This window comes from Triticum urartu, chromosome 3A (assembly GCF_056163025.1).
Source record: "Triticum urartu cultivar PI428250 chromosome 3A, HENAU_Tu73, whole genome shotgun sequence".
Taxonomy (NCBI): Eukaryota; Viridiplantae; Streptophyta; class Magnoliopsida; order Poales; family Poaceae; genus Triticum; species Triticum urartu.
The window spans coordinates 666,658,867-666,685,609 of NC_141875.1; the positions used below are offsets into that span (position 1 = coordinate 666,658,867).

At 47.3% G+C, this 26,743-nt stretch overlaps 3 protein-coding genes across 6 annotated transcripts; 2 read left to right on the plus strand and 1 right to left on the minus strand.

The window, feature by feature from the left end:
• Positions 1-254: 254 nt before the first annotated feature.
• LOC125545858 (beta-glucosidase 5) lies at positions 255-4,276 on the plus strand. The gene is made up of 13 exons (XM_048709905.2): positions 255-557; positions 664-727; positions 863-921; positions 1,201-1,276; positions 1,371-1,442; positions 1,603-1,690; positions 1,814-2,072; positions 2,435-2,550; positions 2,617-2,831; positions 3,057-3,085; positions 3,287-3,389; positions 3,556-3,643; positions 3,774-4,276. The coding sequence occupies exons 1-13, from the start codon at positions 432-434 to the stop codon at positions 4,003-4,005; spliced, it is 1,527 nt and encodes a 508-aa protein (XP_048565862.2). The 5' UTR covers positions 255-431; the 3' UTR covers positions 4,006-4,276.
• A 4,194-nt stretch (positions 4,277-8,470) lies between these two features.
• On the plus strand, positions 8,471-26,341 carry LOC125545859 (beta-glucosidase 5-like). Of its 4 annotated transcripts, none has more exons than XM_087513901.1 (12): positions 8,471-8,743; positions 8,852-9,105; positions 12,575-12,633; positions 12,737-12,808; positions 12,949-13,036; positions 13,152-13,410; positions 13,739-13,854; positions 13,921-14,135; positions 18,635-18,663; positions 18,865-19,129; positions 25,919-26,006; positions 26,080-26,341. In XM_087513901.1, exons 5-12 carry the CDS (start codon positions 12,966-12,968, stop codon positions 26,309-26,311), a joined length of 1,275 nt encoding a protein of 424 aa, XP_087370027.1. In that variant the 5' UTR covers positions 8,471-8,743; positions 8,852-9,105; positions 12,575-12,633; positions 12,737-12,808; positions 12,949-12,965; the 3' UTR covers positions 26,312-26,341. The 4 variants fall into 4 exon arrangements, with proteins under 4 accessions (XP_087370027.1, XP_087370026.1, XP_087370028.1 ...); XM_087513900.1 differs by having other exon boundaries at positions 8,473-8,743; positions 12,575-12,650; XM_087513902.1 differs by lacking the exons at positions 18,635-18,663; positions 18,865-19,129 and having other exon boundaries at positions 8,477-8,743; positions 12,575-12,650; positions 26,080-26,340.
• On the minus strand, positions 20,941-25,912 carry LOC147981257 (uncharacterized). The gene has a single exon (XM_087513904.1). The coding sequence runs from the start codon at positions 24,230-24,232 to the stop codon at positions 23,135-23,137; it is 1,098 nt and encodes a 365-aa protein (XP_087370030.1). The 5' UTR covers positions 24,233-25,912; the 3' UTR covers positions 20,941-23,134.
• Positions 26,342-26,743: the final 402 nt, after the last annotated feature.

Genomic DNA, 26,743 nt, shown 5'->3' on the forward strand with positions numbered 1-26,743 from the left:
AAAATCTCGCGGGTATATTCGGACATTCTATGTACATGCACAAAGTTTCGGTGAAACCGACGTTTTTTTGGCTTGTGTAAAAGAATAAAGAAATGCAAAATGAATAGTCCGGATATACATGCGGGATTTTTATTCGGAATTTTCAACTTTTTAAAATGTGTATTTAGACAATGGATGCATATGCATCTAGAAGCCATTGTCAATTTCCGTTAATTATTGTTTTCAAAAGTAGTACTACTTTTTAAACGAGATTCATGTGGTCCGGGAGGTGATTTGACTCTTCGAGAAGCGAGCCCGCAAGCGGCGGCTGCAGCACCGCCCATTCTCGTGCCAGGAAAACGAGCCAAAAAATTTGTAAAGCGGTAAGCGCCTTATCCTCCCTGGGTACGGAGTACAGACACTGGTGGGTTCTGGCTGCAGGGCAGCAAGCAATGGATTCCGTCGCCTTCTTCTCGCTGCTGCTTCTCTCCGCCGCCGCAGCTCCTCCCGCTCTCGGCTTCACGCGGGCCGACTTCCCTCGGGACTTCGTCTTCGGAGCCGCCACCTCCGCGTACCAGGCAACAAGCCAACAACCATGACCCAGCAAAAATCTGAATTGTTTTCATTCGGCTTGTGTTTTTCCGCCCAATTTACTTAGCCTTTGGGGGGTTTGTTTGGCTGCAGTACGAGGGCGCCGTGGCTGAGGACGGCAGGAACCCAAGCATCTGGGACACCTTCACTCACGCAGGTAATTAACCAAATAACCATTCAGGTACTCAGGCGGCTCGTGCTGATTTGGGACTAAGATAAAAATTGGATGCTGATGTTTGGTCAGGTAGTTATCCTGTCAGGTTCGTGCTGATATTTCTTGTTCTGACGACAGGGAAAATGGCGGATAAAAGCGTAGGTGATGTCGCTGCCGACGGGTACCACAAGTACAAGGTAGGTACAAGCTTCTAAATCTGCCCATTTTTGGGGGGAGATTGCAGTGATTTTAATCAAGGATGCAGTGCAGCCGTCTGCTAGTGCTATCAAACTGAACCTAACAAGCTCTGTCTAGTTCCTTATTCTCTCTTCTCTGCCAAAAACAGAATAAAATTTATTCTTATTTCCTATCTATCAATTTTATTTTATTTTGCTGTGCTGAAGTGTTGTGATTTCCACACTGAATATCTGAACATTCTGTTTTAACTTTTAACAACACATGTTCTGATGTTTCAGGATGATGTGAAGCTCATGGTTGACATGAACCTAGAGGCCTATAGATTCTCCATCTCCTGGTCAAGGCTCATCCCAGGTATAAGCACTTGCCATTATAACTCCATTGCACTATACTAGAAAAGAAGAACACAAAATTTAATCTGATTGTTAGTTTCTAATGAGATTTGCAGATGGCAGGGGAGCTGTCAATCCAAAAGGACTCGAGTATTACAACAATCTAATAGATGCGCTAGTGCAACATGGTACGTTTATTTTCTGTTGTATATAAATGGAATTGTACTGGCAAAACAGATTCATATATTAGTAGCCTAGTAAATGATCAACACTTCTTAAAGAAATGCAGAATCTATTTTCATGTGTCTCCACTATCTAAACTTATGTGTGTCCATCATGTTTCCTCAGGGATTCAAGTCCATATTATGATTTACCAGCTTGAGTACCCTCAAATACTGGAAGATGAGTATGGAGGATGGCTAAGCCCTAGAATTGTGTAAGATCCCAGAATTTCTCCCTTGTAGTGATGAACTAGCTCAGAATCTTCAAATGTCGAGACGGCCCTACTTTCCTAGTCCTGGTATTAATATTTCCTCACAGGTGCTACTGCAAAATGCAGGGAAGATTTCACAGCATTCGCAGATGTTTGCTTCAGGGAGTTTGGAGACAGGGTCTCCTACTGGACTACGATAGATGAACCTAATGTAGGTGCGATGGGATCTTACGATATCGGAGTGATCGCACCAGGACATTGCTCTGATCCTTTTGGAGCTATAAAATGTACCGTGGGTGACTCAACTGTGGAACCATATATAGTAGCTCATAACATGCTATTGGCGCATGCATCGGCAACTAGGCTTTACAGAGAAAAATATCAAGTGAGTGATTTTGGGCCTAAAATTTAGAACCAGTGCCTCTCTGTGATTATAAGCTAGTAAGATTTATGTTGCTATCTAATATAAATTCTGATATATGAGTAACTGTATATTCTTCAAAAAGAAAAATATTTTAAAGAGAAAGTATTGTCTGACCATATATTCTTCTCAAGAGAAAGTACTGTCTAACCATATACTGATATGTGGGGGTCAATCACTATCAATTGTAGTTTGTTGGCATATTAAATATTTGGATTTCTCAACATAAGGACTGATTAGCTGCACAAATACATCACTTTTAATTTCCCATGATGTATATTCATATGGAAAGATTTATTTGTCCATAAAAGAAGTTTTGCATGTAGGCCATGCAAAAGGGGGTTGTCGGCCTAAGTATTTACTCCCTTTGGCCTTATTCTATGACAAACTCTACGGCGGATTTAGAAGCAACAAAAAGATGTTTGGACTTCTTTTTGGGCTGGTATGTTATCTTTACTCTATCTTTGCTCCAGAAATGCAGAACTAACCAGCTCGTGATTCCTTTTAGGATACTAGAGCCCTTGATGTCTGGAGATTATCCAGAAAGAATGAAGAAAATTGTTGGTTCTCGTCTTCCACCCTTCACAAGAATCCAGTCTGAAGCTATTATTGGTAGTGCAGATTTCATCGGGATAAATCACTATTATTCTGTCTATGTGAATGATCTCCCTATAAAGAAAGGCGCTCGCGACTATACAGCAGACTTGTCAATCAGCTACAAAGGTAAGCATCCTTGATTTAGTGTTCATATTTTTTTGTAGCAGAACTGCAGCAGTAGTGGGCAATGTGTTCCCTTTATCTACTGACAAGATAATGATGCAAACAGAAGGTTCACATTGTCAATATATTAACTGATGAAATTTGTTACGCTTCTGAAGCAGATTTACAATCTAAGATTTTTTTTATCCAAATGGCACATCTAAGAAAATATATGTTTCATTGGTGCAGCTTCTAAAACAGACCCGCCAGCCGGTAAGGTAAAGTTCTTCAATGATGTGTTTGTCAGATACTACCGGGTTCAGCTGTTCTTTTACATGAAACGTTAAATTTGGAATTCTAATCTAACACGAGATACCAGAAATCAATGAAATACACTTGAAGGTCATGCAGTTGAGCAATACTGGGATTGTGTCTGTCTTGCAAGTTGTGACATGAAGAAGAACAACTTGTGAATGCAGGCTCCACCAACGTCTTTTCCAAGTGACCCTGAAGGATTGCAACGTGTGCTACTGTACTTGAAAGAAGCCTACGGGAACATTCCCATTTATATCCAAGAGAATGGCAAGTCGGCCTAGTTCCTGATTACGATGTTCTCCGAAACAAAACAAAGACATACTAGTTCAATCATTCTATCTAAAATCATGTCAATGTTTACGGACATCATCGTTGGTTTGCAGTTCATACATATTTGATGGTATCTTTTGCCTGCTCTGCTTTCTCTCTTCAGGTCAATCCTCTAGTAATGACACTCTCGTCGACACCGAGAGGACCGGGTACTTGAAGGGCTATATAGGGAGCACATTGGCTGCATTAAGGTCAGTCGTTCGAAAAGAAAAACTGCACATGTTTTTTCTGCATCACTACAATTTCATGCAGTTGGGGCGCCCTGTAACCAGAACTTCAGAGTTCAGAGTTCAGTTACCATGGTGATGTTTTGCTCTGCAGGAATGGAGTCAACGTGAAAGGCTACTTTGTCTGGGCTTTCCTGGACGTCTTCGAGTACCTGTCAGGGTATCAGGCACGGTACGGCCTGTACCGTGTCGATTTTGACGACGAGGCGCGGCCACGGCAAGCCAGGCTCTCTGCTCGCTGGTACTCTGCCTTCCTGAAGAACAATAACGATGACATCCATGTTCAGAGTGAGCTCAACAGTACAGGATGGCATGCTGAACAATGAGTCGCATCGTCGGACACGTAAATACATAGGCATACCACATACGCATAGATACGGACAATGTTGTTCTCTTTCCTTCATAGGGAGAGTCAGCAGTGGATGCATCATAATACTACATCTCTAGTGTCTTTCGACGTCAAGTAAAACCATAAGGACGGACCCATCTCTACCGTTTCCTTGCTGAAAATTTTCAGGGGATGTTTGATTGGCATATCAACATTGCCAGCACAACAGCTGCTGCTATGGTTTTTTTTTAACTTTTTTGACATACTCATCGAACCATGCAATGCAAGTGACGTGTGAAATCGACGCCATGAAGGAAATCTGGTCAGAAGTGCCGCTACAAAGTAAGGGCATCGTTGGCCCCTAGGTATCCGTCCGCGGACAGTGGTGCGGAGCCAGGGGCGTAGCCAGGCCCCAGGCAACTAGGGCTATGGAGGGCATTGTTGGCCCTTAGGTATCCGTCCACGGACAGTGATGCGGAGCCAGGGGCGTAGCCAGGCCCCAGGCAACTAGGGCCATGGCAAGATTGTCTGGATATGGGAAGAAAATGGTTTGTTCTCTACCCGATCAGTCTATCGTGCTCACTTTGCCGCAAGAATTGAGGCGGCAGGAGCCACGGAAATATGGAAGTCCAGAGCACCGGCAACTTGCAAGTTCTTCTCCTGGCTAGCGGCAAATTGAAGATGTTGGACGTCGGACAGATTATAGAGACGACTACTGCTACACCCAGCGGCGTGCCCGTTCTGCGACCAGGAGCCGGAAATGATTGATCACCTGCTCCTTGAATGTGTTCTCGCTCGGCAAGTTTGGGCCGTCATCATGGATAACTGGGGAAAGCCTCACTGGACATCGGAGCCGGAGGCTGAACTCGTGGGATGGTGGACCTCCCTCAATATTCAGAAGAACAAAAGAAAAGAAACATGGACGGTGGTCACTCTAGTGGCTTGGACACTGTGGAAACACAGGAATGACATTGTGTTTAACAGAGCTTCACCTTCCGTGAATGAGGTTCTGCGACAGTTCGAAGCAGAGGGACAAAACTGGAGGGCTGCGGCACTGTTGCGGGAGGCAGGATCGCTCCGAGTCAGGATAGATAGGGTGAGCGATAGCGAGTAGTCAGCATGCAGTCTCGGACTCATGCAGCCGTGGGTTTGGTTGTTGTCACGTTGTGATAACTCACCATCTTGGCATCTTCTATCTATGATCTCGATACGTCTGTTTGACATATCCTTGAAAAAAAAGAAGCTCCACCACTGCTCGGTCCTTCTCTTTAGTCAATGATCTCCACTGCCGCAACCGGATAGATAATTTGAAAAGATGGTCAGCAGCCTTGCTAGGGAAGACCCGCTCGATGGTAACTTCTTGCGAGTTGTCCAAAGCACCCAACGAAAACCCGAGAACCCAAACCAAAATAACCTCTTAATCTGGCCACCCAAGCCATTGACCAAAAGTAACAATTCGTCCAAAGAGCATGGGGCCCATGAGACATGAAGCCACTCCCTCAAACCGCTCCAAAAGAGACGCGCTAGAGGGCAAGCGAAAAGAATGTGGTTCGTGTTTTCCACAGCCCCACACAGCGCATAGAACTCCGAGTCCAGCCCATTTCTTTTCTTAATCTAGTCTGCAGCCGGCAACCAACCACGCATGGCTTGCCACATAAAACAGAGAAATTTATGGTGCTGCCCGTCATGCGACTCCTTGTTGTTCCCCTCCATGCCCATGTCGAGCGGCTGTGTCCATATCCGGATTTTTACTAGATTTTGAAACAGAGAAATTTGTAAAGATTTGTCTTTAAATGGAAAGTTGTGGCTACATCCAAGTGCAATGCACCCATGATGAACAGTTAAATTATAACAAATAGCAAAAAAGTTTTGAAACTTTGTTGAAATCCGAGATTCTAGAAGTAAGTTGTTAATGTAGACCAGAAGACGCCGACAAACGAGATGTCTGTAGCAAATCTCTGCTCTGAGAAAAGAACACCGGTGAGAGCCTATATAACGCCCTAGGTCCGATTAGATGGAGTCGTGGAACACAACTCCGGTGCAACTTAACGATGAACACAGACGGCGCTAACATTCTATGCCACCTTAACGTTTACATATGCATGTCCAACCAGTCAGAAATGTTGTCAAATTTAATAATCCCCTCACTAGTGTTTATTTTTGCAAAAAAATTATCCCGATGTCAGTCGTATGTGCTACAGACACTCTAAGTGGCGGTCCTTGATAACACTAATCCCAATTACGATGATTTTAAGCTATTTACTCATCTAGTATCACACACATGGTACTAATTCATCGGATTTTTTTAACACAACACGAACACAGATTGCTCCCGCACGCACCCCTATGAACATACGTATCCTACCCCTATGAGCACCTTCGAGATACCGAGACGGCACAACATTTTGAGATTGACGAAGTTACCATCGGGAGAACGTCTCCTCTCACTGAATAAAATCACCGGAAAGCCTAAAATAAATCTAAAAAAATACGAACGCCAATGCCAAATGTAGGACTTGAACCGGGGTGGGCTTGCTCCACCAAAAGAAACGTGACCATCCGAGCTAAGCTCAGTTGAGATCCTCCATATTAGTGTACGATGTTGTAGTAAAAAAATTACTGTATGGTGTTGTAGTCCCTTTGACACGTGTCAATCCGTCCCACTTTCCTAGATGCTGATGATGTTGATTTTTTTTTCAAAATAGGGGCATAAGCTTTGCCTCATCTATTAATTAAGAGGAGAATAGAGTTTGTTTGTTTTACATCCAACCCTCATACAACACATGGTGATTACTCTCACATCCCCTAGTTTCTTAGCTCCTACGGTGCTCCAAAGCTTTACTTCGTTTAAAATGGTGTTGAGCAAGATTGTCGGTGCACGGTGCACTTTTGCGACGGAAGACACGTGAGTTTGTCTCATTCCAAATTATCCATGACAGAAGCATTGTGAGTGAAGCCATGGACTTCCGATTGAGGATGTTCGAGCAGGTCCTTTTAGCTCACCAGTACTTTTCAGAGCCATCCAAGTGACAAGTAGACCCCTAGTTTCTCAATGACCAAGTTTCAAAGCCTAATGGTGAAACGAAACTTGAAGAAGAGATGTGCCACGGATTCTTGTTCCCTTTTGCAAAGTGGGTAAAAGGTATAATTTGCCTACCCTTGCTTGGCCAATCTATCGACGGTCCAAATCTAGTCTTTGTAGCACTAACCAAGTGGAGAACTTGACCTTTGGCGGAGCCCACACTTTCCAAACCTTTTGCTCCATAGGGTAAAGAATCATGCCCAAGAATTGTGCCTTGTAGGTGGAGGCCACTAGATAGAGCCCACTAGTCAAGTGTTTCCACACAATGTTGTCCTCGGAATGCTCATCAAGATAGAAGCCATGCACGAGCATCCAAAGGGTAAAAAATTCCCTTATGTGATCAACGGAGACGATGGTGGATGGGTTGATCTTTAATATCCAAGCATATTTCTTAAGGGCCTCACGCACCTTCCATATTGTTCTCGATGGCGCCTCATAAAGAGGAGCAATTTCTTTGGGCTTGCATCCAAGGAGTCATGGAAGTCCCAAAACGATGTTTTTGTAGCATTACCCACGATGATGGTCGTGGAGGTGTAGAAGAAGTTGAGATCCTCCTCATCATATGGACTCCCCATGCCAACCCACATTTTGGTTGGCTCCTTTCATTCAAACCATGGCCAACGTAATTGCAAGGCCCGAGCGGATTTGTTGGTGCTGAACACCCCGAGACCATCATATTGAAGTGGACGGCACACCACATCCCAATTGACTTTTGCACTAGTAATCTTGTCCGAGCCACACGAAAGAAAGGTGTAATCACGAACTTGAGTAAAGCCGTGCAGGCAATGGTGCTGATGTTTTGGCCCTACCAAGTGACAAGTTTTTCGATCATCTTATCTTTAATGAATTGGAAGTCCATCTTCTTCAGTTGCCAGACCGAGAGAGATAGGCCTAAATATCGAATGGGAAAAGAAATTCTAGCTTTCGGCAAGCTTCGAAGGATGCAGCAACGGCGAGTTCCATCTTCCAAGTCACAAGTCACTGGAACAAGGCCCATTCTTGCTTCTATACAGGTGCCGTCATCTTTTATCCACACCAGAGTAGCACACATCAACAGGTGTTTTAACGTCAAAGCACATCATCAAGCTAAGTTAGCGATCGAAATTAAAAATAGGCCTCTAGCTTTTCGTTGTCTCTCTTCAGATGCAAGACCTCGTATCGCGAGAGATGTCCTCGCCATGTCAAGTGTGAGACCTTTCACACTACTCTAAAATGTTGCTAACGGAATAAAACTTTTTGTTGTTCAAAAAAGAAAGGAGGAGGATGTAACCCAAATGAAGTGGTTGCAGCGGATGGGCATCCGAAAAGATGGCGATACACTGCTTTCCGGTGGCTCTACCATAGCGACGGTCACAAAGCCAACATGAGATTCACGTGCTGAAGAAAGGGAATCCAAAAGTTCTGAAGCAGAATGAGCCACACCCAACCGACGGCGGCAGTTTCCAAAAGGAAATCCCTTACCTTATCCGGTATAAGCAGACGTACGGACAGCCAGCCGTGTGAGGGCAGCAATGGCTTCCATCGCCTTCTCCTCCCTGCTGCTCCTCCTGCTCCTCTCTGCCGCCCATGGCGCAGCGGCAGCCGGCTTCACGAGGAGCGACTTCCCGCGGGAGTTCGTATTCGGAGCCGCCACCTCCGCGTACCAGCCTACCAGGCATGCAACGACCGTGAACCCCTGCAGTCTAGTCTGCTCCCGTATTGGGCTGGTATTCTGTTGCCAATCTTAGCTGGGGTTCTACTTGTACTACTATTTGGCTTGCAGTACGAGGGCGCCGTGGCTGAGGACGGCAGGAGCCCAAGCATCTGGGACACCTTCACTCACGCATTAACCTGTCAGTTCCGTGCTGATTTGTCAAGAGCTGGACGCTGGTCGATGTTGATCAGGAGCTAAATGCCTGTAGAGTCCTATGCTCTTCTCCTTTTTTTTGCGGAATTATGTTCTTGTTTATGACGGCAGGGAAAATGGCGGATAAAAGCACAGGTGATGTCGCTGCCGACGGGTACCACAAGTACAAGGTATGGCACAAGCTTCTAAATGTTAGAATAAATTCGAGGCCATCATTGATCTACCGAAGATCAAGCAATCACACAAGCACGACACCGAGATTTGTTAACGAGGTTCACCATCATGGCTACATCCCGGGCCTGACTACGGGCGCTCCTCCCCGTGACACCGTCACAATACCGCACCTCGGCCGCCCGGGCGCCGGCACACACCGCCGGCTCTCCCGCGTGCCCGTGCTATTATGTTGGCATAGGTTACATCGTGTGTCTATCCCCTCTATATATGAGAGGCCTAGGATACAAGTGTCCTACTTGGACATGACTCCTACTCTGTTTACACACCGTACGACTCCAAATCCAACTGTAACCTAACTTGTACAATAATATTCGACACAACTCTAGCAAACTCCACCTTGGCGAATATTCTCCACCACCTTGAATTCGTCCGTGCGTCAAACCTCTATGTACATTGGACTTGAAATACACCATGAGCACCGCTGCTACTCTCAGACTCCATGTGACTCCACCTGCAACTGTAGTCCCTTCTCGTCTTTTTCACAGTCAATACTTGAGCAAAATTAACTTCCTCATTACTCTACGTTGTACTCCCAACTTTCGGAGAATCCGTTCAACGTCATCACACCGATCATTAACCTGCGTGAAAGTGAACAACTCACATATTGAACGCCACACATAAGAGTTACCTGAACTCAACATCACCGCTCTTTCTTGACCGCTTGTCTGAAACTTGAAGGAACTGCACCGTCGCCCTGTGTCACCTTGAGTCAAATTCACAGTTGTCTCACCCTTTTCCCCGGATAGTCTCTGACATGTCCCACAGCTATAGCACTCCACCTCCTTCTGTACTTGTCACCCGCACTTTGTCATGTGCACCGAACACCACAGAATATACGGCCATGTACTCTCTCTGTTTTTGACAATTTCAGACTTTCCGTCACTTTCACAGATTCTCCATGGTCAACTCATGTCCATCTTCCGGTACCGATAGACCCAATCACCAACTTGAATCTGGTACTCGTCAACACTGCTTCAGCACCCTTTGCACAATTTTGTCTGACCCCATGTCTACCATTAGTGCCATGGTCTGTCGCTGTGTCCCGTGCTTACCGCACGCCTCGCCGCTATTACCGCATCGAGCCTCTGCTATCCTGGTCGAGTCTCCCGGGTAGCTAGCCCCCACTGCCTCAACCCCCACTACAGAGAACCACCGATCATCACCGACCGATGTCGAGTATCACGTCTCCATCAGACCATTGGGCCCCAGTCCGATCCACATGTCTCTCGCTATCCCGCTGAAATAGGCTTCGATTCTCTGATATCTTACACCGTAGCCCCTCCATCAGCACAGAGTGAAGTCTTTCGCCAGACTCCAGCTCCACCTTCAACATGACTCCATGATAGATGATCAGTCCACCCTCACGCCCCGTTGATTTCAAGCTCCGTGTGTACACCACCTTGAATCAACCCTGCGTAATAGTCTCGTCGAAGCCGCACAAGCCCCCAGGCTTGCACCACGTGTTTCCACGCCCCAGAAGCCAGCCACCATCAGCATCACGCTCCTATGTCTCGCTGAAATCACCGCCGTCTTCTGCTTTGACCAACATCCCTGTCGGTCCATCAGACTATCCAGTCCGACCCAGCCGAAATTATCCGACTGCAACCATGCTCCACCCCGCGTCGTGTCCGCCCGCACATCTGTGCATTGCCTTGACGCCCTGTGTACACTGGCGGAGCTACATGTAATGAAAATGGGCTATGGCCCACCCATTCCAAAGCTAATACAGTGTAGGATTAAAGTAAACTGAGCCACGAGAAAAAAATATAGTGATCTTCCTTCATATTGGCCCGCCCAGCTTTGGTTGGGTAGCTCCGCCACTGCCTGTGTATGCATGATCCTGCCACGACACACTCCAGACTCCTCCGAGCCTTATACGCTTGTCGCCGTCTTCGGTTCCCTTTTGACTTAGCTGAACAACATCACTACTGCCATGCCGTCTCCAATCCATGTACAAAGCAAAGAATCCCAAGTAGTCCCTCGTAGCCTTGTGCCGTGTAACAACTAGCTCAAACTCTCAGCTCAACAGTAAACAATACACGTGCTTGACCACCTTTGCAATCTTCCTTGTTCTTTCCTTTCTCATGATCTAAACTCGATATGGGCAGCTATTTTCATGTTCTGACACACTGCAAAGCCTCCTGAAACCAGACTTTTTTTCCTTAAACAAATCTCTTCACGCAGCTTCACGTTCCTGTGTTCTCACGTAGCTCCAACCTGCACTGAAACAAGCCCTGTAGCTCTCCACGGATTCATGTGTGCTCCGCTGCGCATCGATCCATTGCCCGCCGCCTAGCGCACCACGTCCAGACTCGGCGCTCCGCTCAGCCGAACAGCTAGGATAGTAGCCTCCGCTGCACGCCTCACACGCCAGCCTGTAGATGCCTCGGGCCGGCCGGATGCCATCCGCCTGCGCTGCTGCTGCCTCGGCCGCTACTGGGATTGCAGCCGCCATCACACCATGGCCTTGAACTTCTCTCGCATGCTGCCCTGGTTTTGATCGGATCGAACGATCCGATTTGACCTGCTGCTTGCGCTATACGCCGCGCCGCCGCTGAGAACTCCGCCTGCTTCCAAACTCGTCGAGATGTCAAACCCAAGGACGCTGCCTGCCATACACGAGTTCGCCGCCGCCTTTGATCTGAGGCTCGATCTCGCTGATGCCGCCTGCTGCCACATACGCTGTCTCGCTTGATTCAATTGCTTCCCAAGTACCGATGTATCCCGGTCGATCGCTCGTCTGCACACGCCTCCTCAACGACTTACCACGCAAACACCATCAACCACAACACCTGTTCTTCTTCCTCTAGATCAACTGTCTGAAGCCTTCTCGAAACTTGCTCATGATACCATTTGTTAGAATAAATTCGAGGCCACCATTGATCTACCGAGGACCAAGCAGTCACACAAGCACGACACCGAGATTTGTTAACGAGGTTCACCATCATGGCTACATCCCGAGGCCTGACTACGGGCGCTCCTCCCCGTGACACCGTTACAATACCGCACCCCGGCCGCCCGGGCGCCGGCACATGCCGCCGGCTCCCCCGCGTGCCCGTGCTATTATGTTGACATAGGTTACATCGTGTGTCTACCCCCGCTATATATGAGAGGCCTAAGATACAAGTGCCCTACTTGGACACGGCTTCTACTCTGTCTACACACCGTACGACTCCAAGTCCAACTGTAACCTAACTTGTACAATAATATTCGACACAACTCTAACACTAAATCTGGCTGTTTTTTGAGGGTCCGCAACCGCAAGGCCGATCAGGAGTTGCACCTTCATATTTGCTTCACACTCTCTTTGCAATCTTGCGTATTTGTGAAAAAAGATTAGCCTTGTTATCTATCATTTTTCCTTTCTGGTGCAGAATTGAAGTTCTGTTTCATCCCATGTTTCAGGATGATGTGAATCTCATGGCTGACACGAACCTAGAGGCTTATAGATTATCCATCTCCTGGTCAAGGCTTATCCCATGTATAACTTTTCATGATTATTTTCATTGCAGAACGCTAGAAATCACAAGGAAAAAATGTATCTGATTATTGAATTGGGATTTACAGATGGGAGGGGGGCTGTCAATCCAAAAGGTCTAGAGTACTACAACAACCTTATAGATGAGCTAGTGCAACGCGGTATGTTAATTTTCTGTAGTTTATAATTGTATCATTCTTACAAAACAAAACAGGGTATGCGTCAAAAGAAAAACAGAGTTATATCTCGGTGATCTATTAAGTGACCAAGACAACAAAATCTCTCCATTGTGTTTCCTCAGGAATTCAAGTCCATATTATGCTTCTCCAGCTTGATTTCCCACAAGTGCTGGAAGATGAGTATGGAGGATGGTTAAGCCCTAGAATTGTGTAAGATCCCAAAATTTCTCTCTTTTACTGATGAAATTGCTCAAAATGTTAAATTGTCTGGAGGATTCCTTCTTTCCCAGTCATATTTCCTCACGGGTGGTACTGCAAAATGCAGGGAGGATTTCACAGCATTCGCAGATATTTGCTTTAGGGAGTTTGGAGACAGGGTCACACACTGGACTACGATAGACGAACCTAATATTGGTGCGATCGGATCTTACGATACCGGATTGATCGCACCTGGACATTGCTCCGATCCTTTTGGAGTAACAAAATGTAGCGTGGGTGACTCAACTGTGGAACCATATATAGCAGTGCATAACATGCTATTGGCGCATGCATCAGCTGCTAGACTTTACAGAGAAAAATATCAAGTGAGTAATCTTTAGCCCCAAATTAGAAGCAGCACCTTTCCGCCTACACATTTCTTCATTTTTGTGGAAATAATAAGCTATATAGATTGATATTGCCATCTGAGATGGTCAATTCAGAAACATCAATATTGTCCAGCTATATATCTTCCGAAAAGAAATTTTTTAGGAGAGAGTATTGCCTGATCATATATATACTGATATTCGGGGGTCGATCTTTATCAGACTACAGTTTGCTGGATATGATAAAATGTTCGGATTTCTCGACATAAGATCTGATTAACTGCACAAACAATCTACCTTTACTTTATCATGATCTATATTCATCTAGGCCATGCAAAAGGGGATTATTGGCCTAAATATTGACTCGCGTTGGCCTTATCCTTTGACGAACTCTACTGTGGATTTAGAAGCAACGAAAAGATGTATGGACTTCAAGTTTGGCTGGTATGTTACTTTTACTCTACCTTAGCTTCAGAAATGCAGAACTAACCAACTTGTGGTTCCTTTTAGGATACTAGAGCCCCTTACGTCCGGAGATTATCCAGAAACAATGAAGAAAATTGTTGGTTCTCGTCTTCCATCCTTCACAAGAATCCAGTCTGAAGCTATAATTGGTACCGCAGACTTCATCGGGATAAATTACTACTATTCCATCTATGTGAGCAATTGCCCTTCAGACAAAGGCGTGCGCAACTATACTGCAGACATGTCAATTAGCTCCAAAAGTAAGCATCATTGCTTTACTCACTACCGGAATCGCACCCTATGCCGACGGCCAGGGCTGTCGGCATATCCCTGAATGGCCGTCGGGACAGGCCTATGCCGACGGCACCCGTCGGCATAGGGCCGTCGGCAACATATCCGTCGGCGTAGCCAGGAATGCCGTCGGCATAGAAAGGCCGTCGGCATAGGCCCTATCCCGACGGTGTCCGTACATCTATGCCGACGGCCCCGGCCGTCGGCAACGTTATCGCCTAACGGCGGCCGCCGTCAAGTGCTGACCAATACTTGCTCGCCACGTGGCAGGTTTGTGCCGACGGCCTAGCCGTCGGCATAGCTGTCGGCTTAGGTTGAAACTATGCCGACGGCTAGACCGTCGGCATAGACCTGCCACGTGGCAGCCACTGGGAGCTCCTGGAGCAGGCCTATGCCGACGACCTAGCCGTCGGCTTAGTTTGAAACTATGCCGACGGCTAAGCCGTCGGCATAGACCTGCCACGTGGCAGCCACTGGGAGCTCACGGCAACTCTATGTCGACGGCCTTGCCGTCGGCATAGTTTCTGTCTGTTTTTTTTTCTTTTAGCTCAATTCATTTGAATATATACAACACACAACAAATATATGCATCACATAACAGCTGGCCCAGCAGCATCACAGAACAAATTCATCATCACACATCATAAGAAGCATCGCAAAGCATAAACATATAAGTATCATCACCACCAAGCATAAGAATCTCACAAACAACAATAAGAAACATCACAAGCATATAAGTATCATCACCACCAAGACCGCCACAATGTGACCCAAAGGCTTAAGCGCCAGGACGTCGAGCACCACGGAGGTCGTCACCGCCAAGACCGCCGAAGCCCAGGTCGTCACTGCTAGCGGCAGCGCTACCGCCAAGACCGCCTCCTCCTCCGCCTCCGTGGATCGGAGTGGTCGGGCTCCGTGTCTCCGGAGTGCTGCGAAGACCACCGCCAACGGTAGATCCATCTGTTCCCTGGATGTTGAAAAGACATATGCACGGGATATATGACTGTGTTGAAAGGCATGACATGCTTTGGGTGAATAGATTGGGGATGAACTAACCGGCGAGGGGCCAGCGGTCTGTGCCACAAACTCCTCAAAGCTCATCAGCACTGGTTGTGCTGGAGGGCATTATGCTGGAGGGAACTGAGGACACCTGCCGGCTGTCATATCCTGAAAAGCCTGCTGCATCTGGCTATCCCTCTGCACTTGGTGTTCATAAAGCCTCTGATGCCACGCCATGGTCTCCTGGCGTGTGTACTCCATGTAGGCCTACGGTATGACATGATGGAACTCATAAAACTACTAAATGCGGAAAATGAAGTGAGAAATGAAGATTAGAGGGAAAATACTTACAGATTGTTGCTCCTGAAAGAGGTACTGTGTACTAGTCACTGGCTGGCTCGTGCGCTGGCTCAGGCTCGGGTCGATCCGACGAAGCTGTGTGTAGGAGATACTAGGAGTGATCACAGCATCGAGAACCGCCTCCCGACCGTGCTCCTTGGGCCCCATCCTCACCACCGCCATGTCGTCCAGAGGCGCCGCAATGGGGTCAGGTGTGTCAGGATGTAACTCCAGATACGCTTCGGAGTAGGCCTTCTTCCTCTCTGTGGTCTTCTTGCCGTAGTACTTGGGCTCGCCAGGCTTGGGGTCCTTCCGCGTATGGGCGATCTCCCACGCCTGCATGTGTGAGAGCGGCCGCTTCAGTTTCTCCTCCTGCACCACCAAACAGAGGTTAGTCATACATAAGAATGTGATGGTAAATAGAAGAAGAAGAATGTTTAATGGGGTTAGTCATACATTAACTGCCTTGTGGAGATAGTGGTTTCGGTTTCCCTGAGCATGTACTCCCTCCGTCCCTCGGTAAGCCTTATTTTTGGTTCTCATAGCCGCCCAGGCTCCAACCTCATCACACCAAAGATCCACCAATGCCGCCCAGGACTCGTCTTTTCCATAACACCAATTTGGACACACCTACATAATAAAAGCATAATGGCATGTAGGTGTGTCCAAATTGGTGTTATGGAAGCATAAAGCATAATGTACCACAAGGTAATGAAAGCATAATGAAAGCATAATATATGAAAGCATAATGAAAAATCTTTTATACTTACCGCCAAGAACTCGGGCCTCTCCAAGGTAATGCCCATCCTCCGCGCTTCTTCCTTGGTCATCTTCACACCAAGATAGTCGTGGTAGTATGTGGAGATGGCCACATAGCGCACCTCGTACTGCATCTGGCGGGCCTTCTTCTTGCATTGGCGCAGCACAATCTGGTCCGCTCTAGCCCTGTGCTCCGGAAGAACTCGATAGAATTTCTACAATCATGCATGAAACAAGAATGGGAGAAGCCATGAGTTAAATCATTCATGAAACTAGAATGGACTTGTGCTTCTGAAGAGAACTCACCCAGAAAGTAGTGATCACGGCCTTGGCATGGGTCTCATGGTCCGCGTGGCGGGCCGCTTCCCAGTGGTCCCAGCTCGTGGCCAAAACCCGACGGTCCGGCTGCCTGACTGGATCAGGACAGTACATCCGGGCCAAACCCACAGTAAGATCCCCTCCGTGTAGACCCGACGCGTCCGTTTCCCCCCTTCAGGTGCCGGCGGCGGCGCCGTCCGTGTGAGGGGGCACACCCCGGAGACGCGTGCCGCCTCTTCGGACATGCCAGCACACCATCCCGCATGTATGAGGGCCCGGTGCGACGCTCGGGTGGCATTGCTACCCCCCCCCCACGGCCCCCGTCCCGCCTAACCCTGTAGCGTTTGACCACGGGATCTAGCCCTTTGACTTTGCACGGACGGGTTTTGACCAGTGGAACTATCCTCCCGGTCGTGTTAGGTCAGCCCATACGAACACTTTAGAGCAACATCCGGGCCAAACCCACAGTAAGATCCCCTCCGTGTAGACCCGACGCATCCGTTTCCCCCCTCCAGGTGTCGGCGTCGGCGCCGTCCGTGTGAGGGGGCACACCCCGGAGACGCGTGCCGCCTCTTCGGATATGCCAGCACACCACCCCGCATGTATGAGGGCCCGGTGCCACGATCGAGTGGCATTGCTACCCCCCCTCCCCCACGGCCCCCGTCCCGCCTAACCCTGTAGTGTTTGACCACGGGATCTAGCCCTTTGACTTTGCACGGGCGGGTTTTGACCACTGGAACTATCCACCCGGTCGTGTTAGGTTAGCCCATACAAACACTTTAGAGCAACATCCGAGCCAAACCCACAGTAAGATCCCCTCCGTGTAGACCCGACGTGTCCGTTTCCCCCCTTCAGGTGCCGGCGGCGGCGCCGTCCGTGAGCGGGGGCACAACCCGGAGACGCGTGCCGCCTCTAATTTGGACATGGCACCACACCACCCCGCATGTATGAGGGCCCGGTGCGACGCTCCGGTGGTATTGCTATCCCCCAGGGCCCCCGTCCCGCCTCTTCAGACATGGCACCACACCGCCCCGCATGTATGAGGGCCCGGTTAGACGGGAGGGTGTACCTGGGGGGTAGCAATGCCGCTAGGTGTTGCTTTGGGCCCTCCTACGGTTGTGAAAGCGTGGTGGCTAGCGCAGGCACCCGGCACGCAGCTCCCGGGTGTGCCCCCCATCTCCGGCATCGCTGTGGGGCACGGCGTGGCGGCAGCAACGTCCGTGAGGGGGGCAATCGATATACCATTGGGTATGTTTTTTTTGTTAGACAAGGCACATTTATGTTGTGAAAAAATAGGGAAAAGTAAATAAAAATAAGTAAAAAAATAAAAATAAATAAATAAATAGAGATATGCCAACGGCAAGGCCGTCGGCATACCTGCGCACATGGCCACGGATCGATGACGTGCCTAAGGGCGCGGATCGGTGATGTGGCAACATCCATGGGCCAGACCTATGCCGACGGCCAGGCCGTCGGCATAGATTTGCCACCCCACGGACAGGCGAGCGACGCGTATCGATGACGTGGCGGGCGACGCGGATCGATGACGTGGCGTCTATGCCGACGGCCGCCGTTAGCCCGTCGGCGTAGATTGACGCCGTCAAAAGGCCGTCTCCGTCCGGGTAGCCGGGCCCACGAGCTATGCCGACGGCCTTCTCTATGCCGACGGCCACCGTAGGCATATTTCTATCGACGCCGACGGGTGAGCTTTGCCGATGGGGGCCGTCGGCATAGATTGATATACGCTGACGGCTTTTCTATGCCGACGGCCTGGGCTGGGCCTTCGGGATAGGCCAATCTATGCCGATGGGGGCCGTCGGCATAGGTTCGGCCGTCGGCATCGCCAGTTATTCTGGTAGTGACTGTTCACAAATACTCCTATATAGCAGCAGTTGTGGGCAATGTCATCTACTTATCTGCTGACAACAGAAAGTTCACACTGCTAACATATAAACTGACGAGACAATTCATTACGCTTCTGAAAAAGATTTACAACTCTGAGATTTGTGATCCAAAGGGCACATCTAAAAATATACATGTTTCTTTGATGCAGCTTCTAAAACAGACCCACCAGCTGGAAAGGTAAACTTTTTCATCAATGTGATTGTCAGATACAAAGACTGGGTTAAGCTATTCTCTAGATGAAATATCAAAGAGCTAGAATTCTAAGCTAACACGACATATTAGAAATTAATGAAATGCGCAAAGGTCGCATTGTTGAGCAAGATGCTGGGATTGGTCCATCTTCCAAGTTTTGACATACAGAATAACTTCTGAATGCAGGCTCCCGCGACGTCTTTTCCAAGTGACCCCGAAGGATTGCAGCATGTGCTACTGTACTTGAAAGAAGCATGGGGAGACATTCCCATTTATATCCAAGAGAACGGCAAGTTGATCTGGTTCCTCATTACAATGTTCCCAAAAAAGCAAAAAAATAGTTCAAACATCCTTGGGAAAACCACGCCCATGTTTACCGGCATCATTATTAATAGTTACAGTTCGTACATATTTGACGATATGCTTTGCCCGCTCTCCTTTCTCTCTTCAGGCCATGCATCTTTTTTTTTTGAACCGGGCATTACCCCTTTCCATTACTGCAACATAACGGAAATACAGCAGTCAAAAAAAGGAGAAAAGGGGAAGCGAGTCCAACGCATCGTCGGGAAACCCACTGTGAGCACTCGCCATCGAGATTACTCACCGCGGGGCGAAAACCCGACGACACCTAAACACAGTAGCTAGCATCCAAGGCCTAAAGCCCCAAAAAAACACAAACAAAGTTCGCACTCAGCAGAGCAACAAAGTTCAAAACCACGTAAAGGGGGAAGTAACTCAGAACAACTTTTCGAGCCATGGAGCAGCATCTCCAGCAGATCAACACGCCGCCTCATCTTGGTTCGCCGTGCAGATTCTCATCATCATCGACGCGTTTTCTTTCAGCATCTCTGCCCCGCCCCTCATGGTAGCCGCTTCATCTTGCTTCATCAGTCCTGCCCAGTAGCACATTAAGGCACAAGTAGAAAAAATACATTCAAACGGGTTTGTAAGTGGTTTAAATTCAAAGGTAGCTCTATTGCGACAGGACCAGATCGCCCAGCATACAGCAGCAATCCCTGCTGTATAAAATTTTTCCCCACCAGGGAAGAACGCATAGCACCATGCATAAGCTTGCCAAATGTTGTCGGGGCACAAGGGAGTGCCAAACATGCATGCCACCGTCCTCCAGGTCACCCTGGCAACAGGACATGTAAAGAACAGGTGTTGAGCAGTTTCTCGCCCAACACAAAAGGAACATTTAGGATTTCCTTTCCACCCTCGATGTTTCATCACTTCTCTCGTTAGGACAGCGTCCTGAAACAGCTGCCATAAGAATATTTGTATCTTCAAAGGTATTCTGGCATTCCAGATCCATCTAAAGTCACACCCAGCAATGTTCCTCTCCAAGAAAGAGTAAACTGATTTAGTAGTAAAGAAGGATTTCCCTCCCAGGCCCCATCTAATCACATCGGATGCCTCTGAAACACAGGCTTCTCTAGCCATTTCACTCACACTCATCCATTGATCACTGAGTTCATTACTCAATCTCCTTCTAAAGAAAGAGGAGGGATCAGCATTTTAAGCACTGAGCCACTGTGCACTCAGGGAAATTACAGATGGAGAATAAGCGAGGAAATTGATCCGCCAGAGGTGTGTTGTTCCCAATGGGGTCAATCCACACCCTAGCAACATCCCCAGATTGTATAATCACTCTTCTCCCGGCCATGTAAAGATATTTCACCTTCATAATGGCCTTCCAGCATGGAGAATCATTGCTTTTCATTTTAATACTAGCCACTGTGGCCCTCTTAAAATACTTGGCTTTCACAATATCTTGCCAAAGGCCAGATTTAGTTTCTAGTTTCCACCATCATTTAGTAAGTAAACTGAGGTTCTGTTTGTGTAAATCTTTTACACCCAACCCTCCTTTATTCTTAGATCTGCATATTCTAGTCCATTTGACAAGATAATATCGCTTTTTATTCTGGGTCACGTGCCAGAAAAATCTCCTTCTACACTTGTCAATCCTAGCAAGTATAGTTTTGGAGAGAAGAAACATGGCCATATAATAAAACGCAATGCTAGAAATGTTAGCATTTAGCAGTGTCAGGCGTCCTCCGGATGAGGCATTCCCCCCCAATCCAGAGTCACACTTTTGAATGTATCTGGATTCCAGAAAATCCCAGTCAGCAACTCGCAAGGATGAAAAGGTCACTGGCACTCCCAGATATTTCATGGGAAAGTGCCCTATTTGGCAATCAAACATTTCAGCATATGTTTTAAGAATATCATCATCCCCCCCCCCCCACACACACATAGAATTTCACTTTTTTGGAAATTGATCTTGAGCCCAGACATGAGCTCAAAGATGTACAGCAACAATTTCATATTTACTGCCTTATCTAGGTCATGATCAATACACAAGACCGTATCATCTGCATATTGCAGAATGGCCACACTGTTTTCAATAAGATCTGGTGCCAGCCCAGTAATTAGATTGTTTTTTTGCGCTAATAACACCATCTTAGATAAGCACTCAACCGCTATGTTGAAGAGGAATGGCGACACAGGATCTCCTTGTCTGACCCCCTTAAAACTTTTGAAATAAGGTCCCATGACATTATTCAACTTAACACTGACAGTGCCACCAGTCAGGACACTTTTGATCCACTTACACCAAGTGGTACCGAACCCTCTCATCTCCAGACATTCCAACAGAAAATCCCAATTCACTTTGTCATATGCTTTCTCGAAATTGAGCTTAAGAACAATGCCTACTCTTTTTTTGATGGAAGTGTGATGTAAAATCTCATGCAAAGACAACACCCCATCCATGATATTTCTATGTTTAATAAATGCATTCTGATGTCTGCTGAATAACTTGTCAGCAAAAGGTACTACTCTGTTATCAAGCACCTTAGTAATCAATTTGTAAGGACATCTCAATAAACAAATGGGTCTAAACTGCTGGATTTTGTTGGCCCCATTGACTTTTGGCAACAAAGTTATGATGCCATAGTTCAGTCTACTAACGTCGAGCTCTCCTGCATGGAAGGCAGTGAACATCTTCATTATGTCCTCTTTAACTATATCCCAACAATGCTGGTAGAATTCAGCAGGTATATTATCCGGGCCCGGAGCCCTGTTGCTTTTCATGGAAAATAAGGCCTCTCTCACTTCCTCTTCCGTAAAAGGCCTGTTAAGATTCTCATTATCTAGATCATTAAGCTTCTCCTCCGCTCCCCAACTATCAGGGTCAAGATGAAACATATTCCCCTGAGCTGGCCCAAAAAGACTTTTATAAAAGTCAGTAGCATGTTCCAGGAGCTTCTCAGTTCCTTCGATCACCGTATCCCCAACATTAAGAGAATGAATAGTATTTTTTCGTTTATTTCCGTTGGCTATTTTTTGATAATAAGCCGTGTTTCGGTCCCCCCCCCCCCAAGCAACCATCTCTCTTTAGACTGTTGCAACAAAAAAAGCTCCTCATTAATAAGTATTTCATTCAACTCCACTAGGAGGTCCGTCTTCCTACCAAACATTTCATGGTCAATATTACCATCTTCTTCTAGTTTTTCAATAAACGCAAGTTCATCTCTAATCTCCTGTTTCCTTTTCTTCTCATGACCAAATTTGTTTGATCCCCAACCTTTGAAGAATTTCTTAAATCTTTTCAATTTGATATTCAAAATATCAATAGGATTGATAGCATTCACTTTTTGGTTCCAAATCCTGTTAACTAGAGGAACAAACTCCTCAGACTTTAACCAACTCAGTTCGAATCTAAACTCTCTTTTTTGTGGAGCTCTAATAACATGATTATCAGAGTACAAAAGGAGAGCATTGTGGTCAGAGACCTCCCTAACGAGTTTCTTCATGTTAACAAAAGGAAACATGTCTTCCCAATCGTTGCTCATAAGCACACGATCCAGTTTCTCTAAGGTGGGGTGTGCTTGATTATTAGACCAAGTGTAGGTTCCTCCACTCATATGAATCTCATTCAAACACATAGTGTTGATGATTGAGTTAAACAGATCAGAATGCACCGAGCGGTGCCATCTTTTATTCTTCTCCCCACTATGCCTAAGAATATTTAAGTCACCTCCAATCAACAAGGGGGTTTGAATGTGGCAGCAAAAATCTGCCAGTTCACCAAGGAAATCACTCTTGTCACACTCATGAGCCGCTCCATACACTGTACACAGTGTCCAAATTTTCTTCATAACAATATCATAAAGAGATACCTGCAGAATAAATCTGCCTTTCCTCCAAGCAACTACTTCAAACTTTTCTTTTTTGACACCACACAGGATGCCCCCAGCCTTACCAATTGATGGGATCCAATCCCACTCAAACAAACTATAAGGATCAAGTTTCCTGAAATAACTCTCCAGGAAATTCTTTTTTAACGTTTCTTGCAAACAAATAAAATCAAGGGAATGGTCTCTGATTATATGGGATAGGTAGGTTTTCATCCCTTTTTTTCCTGCCCCCCTGCAATTCCAAAACAGACCTATCATTTATATCTTTTTCCCTTTCTCCCCCCTCTGGTGGCCCTGGTATTATGAATAGGGCTGCCAGCTTGTTTTTTCTCAACAAGGTGCTTTTGACTTCTCGTAGTGGGTCTGAAAACAGCTATTTGAACTTTAGGACTCTTCTTTTTCCTAGACCGGACCATGGTAAATTGTTCTTCCATGTCCTCTTCTCCATCCCCCCACTCAGTACTAACAGGAGTTGCTTCCCCTTTTCCATTGGTGACATATATCACCTCTTCTTCATCCCTCATATTATTAATTTCTTCCTCTCTTTTAGAGTTTTCCCCCCTTATTTTTTCAAGTTCTCTAATGATATCCACATTAGAGAAATTATTATCAGGGAAAATTACCCCCATCTTAGCAGCACGAATCATGAGCTCAGGATTAGATAAAGCATCAAAAGAGTTATGATTTGCTAAGTTACCTTCCAGGTTTCTCTTTTTGGAAATGGCCACAGCCTTCTCTTGCATTCTTCCTTCCATATTCTGCAAGTTCCTCAGGCTAAATCTCTTAACTTCTTCAGAAACAAGGGGAGGTGTAGGGATCACCTCTCCCACATCCTCAGAAGAAGAGGTGGGGTATTGTACCAGGTAGTCTGATTTTCCCAGCTTGGAGAGGTCCTCCCCCTCACATTCCACCACCTGCTCACATTCCATAGCCACATTTAACTGAGCTATATTTTTATGAGTTACAGCAGCAATGAAAGAACATGCATTATCATCTTTTTCTACCTGAATCTCATCAGCATTATGCTTGGCATCATCAATACCCAGCATTGCTTGAGAACCTTGAGCTTTTTCTTTACTGTACGCCTCCACGGCCATAGTCTCAATCAGCAACATATTATCTTCTGATTCTTCACACTCCATACTTTCTTCCTCTTTTGCGTCAGCAGGGCCATTGTGCCCACTATCACCATACTTGCTGCACCCCTCATTTCTCTCTTTGTTTCCAGATTTAGGGTCATGCTTGCCCCAAGCAGCTGCTTTTGTATAAGGGGATTTTTTGGTATCCTCCTCCACCTCCACAGCCTTTTTTTTCTCTCTCTGGGTCACGCACCAGCACTTTCTCAATTTCATAGAAAAAGTCAAAGAAGTGCGTACCCAGCACTGCCTCAGCTACCCCTGGGAGCTCGTCCACATTGCGACAGCCCAGCCGGACCCTGACAAATTCAGGCTTGTGCAGGGTGGCCATGTCGATCTCGAGAGGGACACCCACCAGGGAAGAAACATAGGCGACATTCCTTTCATTTCTTCTTTCCAGAGGAATATTAGCTACTTTAACCCAGGCCATCTCCATGACTCCCTTAGCCCCAATGTTGGCCGACCAGGGAACAATTCTAACAACTACACCACAAGATTTAAGGATCATCCTGTCATTGTAACATGCTTTTTTCACATCTCTTTGATTGGGAAATCTCATCACATAAGTATTAGGACCAATAGTACGGGCAATACAATGCCACTTAGTCCCAATGTAATCAGAGAACGCTTCTTCTAACTCCTTAACACTAGCTTCCCCCTCAATGACAGTAATCACAACACTAGTAGCTCTTCCCTTAAGTTGTTTAGCAGTGCATGAATCAGGGATGTAAAAGAACCCCTGCCCTTTGGCCTGGAAGGCACACATGGGTGCAACGCACTCCCAAGGTAAAAAGGTAACACACACCGAAGCCAAGTGCCCCATCTTGCTACATCTTTCGCAGAAAGCTTGCGGGCAACTAGTGGGAGCATGACTAGTAGCTTTGCAGATAGGACATGGATCATGAGCTTTGGAAAGGGGCACCTGATTGAGAGGAAGCGCGTGTGATGTAGTATCAGGCGCCGGCATCTTCTTGAAGGCGTGAGCAGCTTCAGATCCTGAGGTGTTAGGGTTCTTCTCCACCCAAACACCCCCAGATCTCGCCCGCTTGGCGCGTTCCTGCATCATCCCAGCGCTCAGTGTCGTCGGAGGCCGACACCGTCTTCTTGTTGGTGGAGACGTCGTCGCCGTCGACATCCCTGGACCAGGAATAGCGCCCGCGTCCTCGGCCGCGATCGAAGCGACCGGCCCCACGCCCCATCCTGCCAGATCCGAATCCCTCGCGCCTTCCACCGCGAAAACTCCGGTCGCCAAACCCCTCCATCACCTTGGGCTCCCTCTGGGATGAAGATACCACCTCCGCGAATGATTTAGGGTCACCTCCAATCTTCCCCTCCCACCACCGGAAGGAGGATGAGATTTTCGATCTAGGGTTTTGCGGCGCCGCCCAGAGGTGGGAGAGGGCAGCTTCTAGGTCAAGAATGGGATGCGCCGCTCGGCCTTGCGCTTTTGTACCCCTCGCGGGACCTGCCCCCACGCCATGGATCCCTCGATCTCCGTCCACGTGGCCATCATCAGCGGCGGGCTGCGCCACCGCGCCCGGGCGTGGGCCCAAGATGCCTGGGGCCCGAGATCTCGCACCCGCATCGTGACAGCTCGGCGCACACGCCCGCACCCCACCGAGACGTGCCGTGCTCCCGTGTACCGCCGAGCCGCTCGCCGAGATCCGATCCCGAACCCTAGCGAAATGACATGGAAAGGACACGATCTGTCCAATGTCGACGCTCTCCCCATCGCGGAGATAGCGCGCGTCTACCGTGACACCCCTCTGGTCGGTCAGAGCAAGCCGGAGAGCCCCTCGACGGAGGAGGATCTCGCCGTCGGTGAAGGTGACGGTGCGCGCCGCGGTGAAGTCCGGTGCGAAAGAGACGTGCCAGCGGACGTCGCACTCCATCCTCCTCGAGGCCATGCATCTAGCAATGACACTCTCGATGACACCGACAGGGTCGATTATATGAAGAGCTACATAGGGAGCGCATTGGCTGCACTAAGGTCAGTAATTCAACAACAAAATTCCTCAAAGTCTTCAGACTTTAGTTACCATGATGATGTGTTTGCTCTGCAGGAATGGGGCTAATGTGAAAGGCTACTTCGTCTGGTCTTTCGTGGACGTTTTCGAGTACCTGTCAGGGTATCAGTCACAGTATGGCCTTTACCGTGTTGATTTCGACGACGAGGCGCGGCCACGGCAAGCCAGGCTCTCTGCTCGCTGGTACTCTGCCTTCCTGAAGAACAAGAACAATGGCATCCATGTTCAGAACGAGCTCAACTATACAGGATTGCGTGCTGAACAATGAGTCGCAATATCTTATGGTCAACCTATATACATAGGCATACCACATATGTATAGATACGGGCAATTTAGTTTTCTCTTATTCCTTTCTAGGGACGGAGATAGGAGCACTAAATAAATCATTGAATAAAAGAGGAGACGACGGCGTTCACTGGTATCCTTTGATGTCATCAACTGAATAAACCATAAAGACCCATCTCGACTGTCCATGTTACTTTTACTTGCTGAATATTTCAGGGAAATATTTGATTGGTATAGCAACATTGCTGGTGGTTGTTATGGTTTTTTCTTCCTTTTTCTAACAAACTCGTGAAATCCACGTCGCAGGAAAGAAATCTTGTTGCAAGTGCGGCTAAAAATTAACATAGGGTTGGGACAAAACAGTTCCTCCGCTCCAAAATAAGTGACGTGGTTTTAGTTTACTTTCCTCCATTTC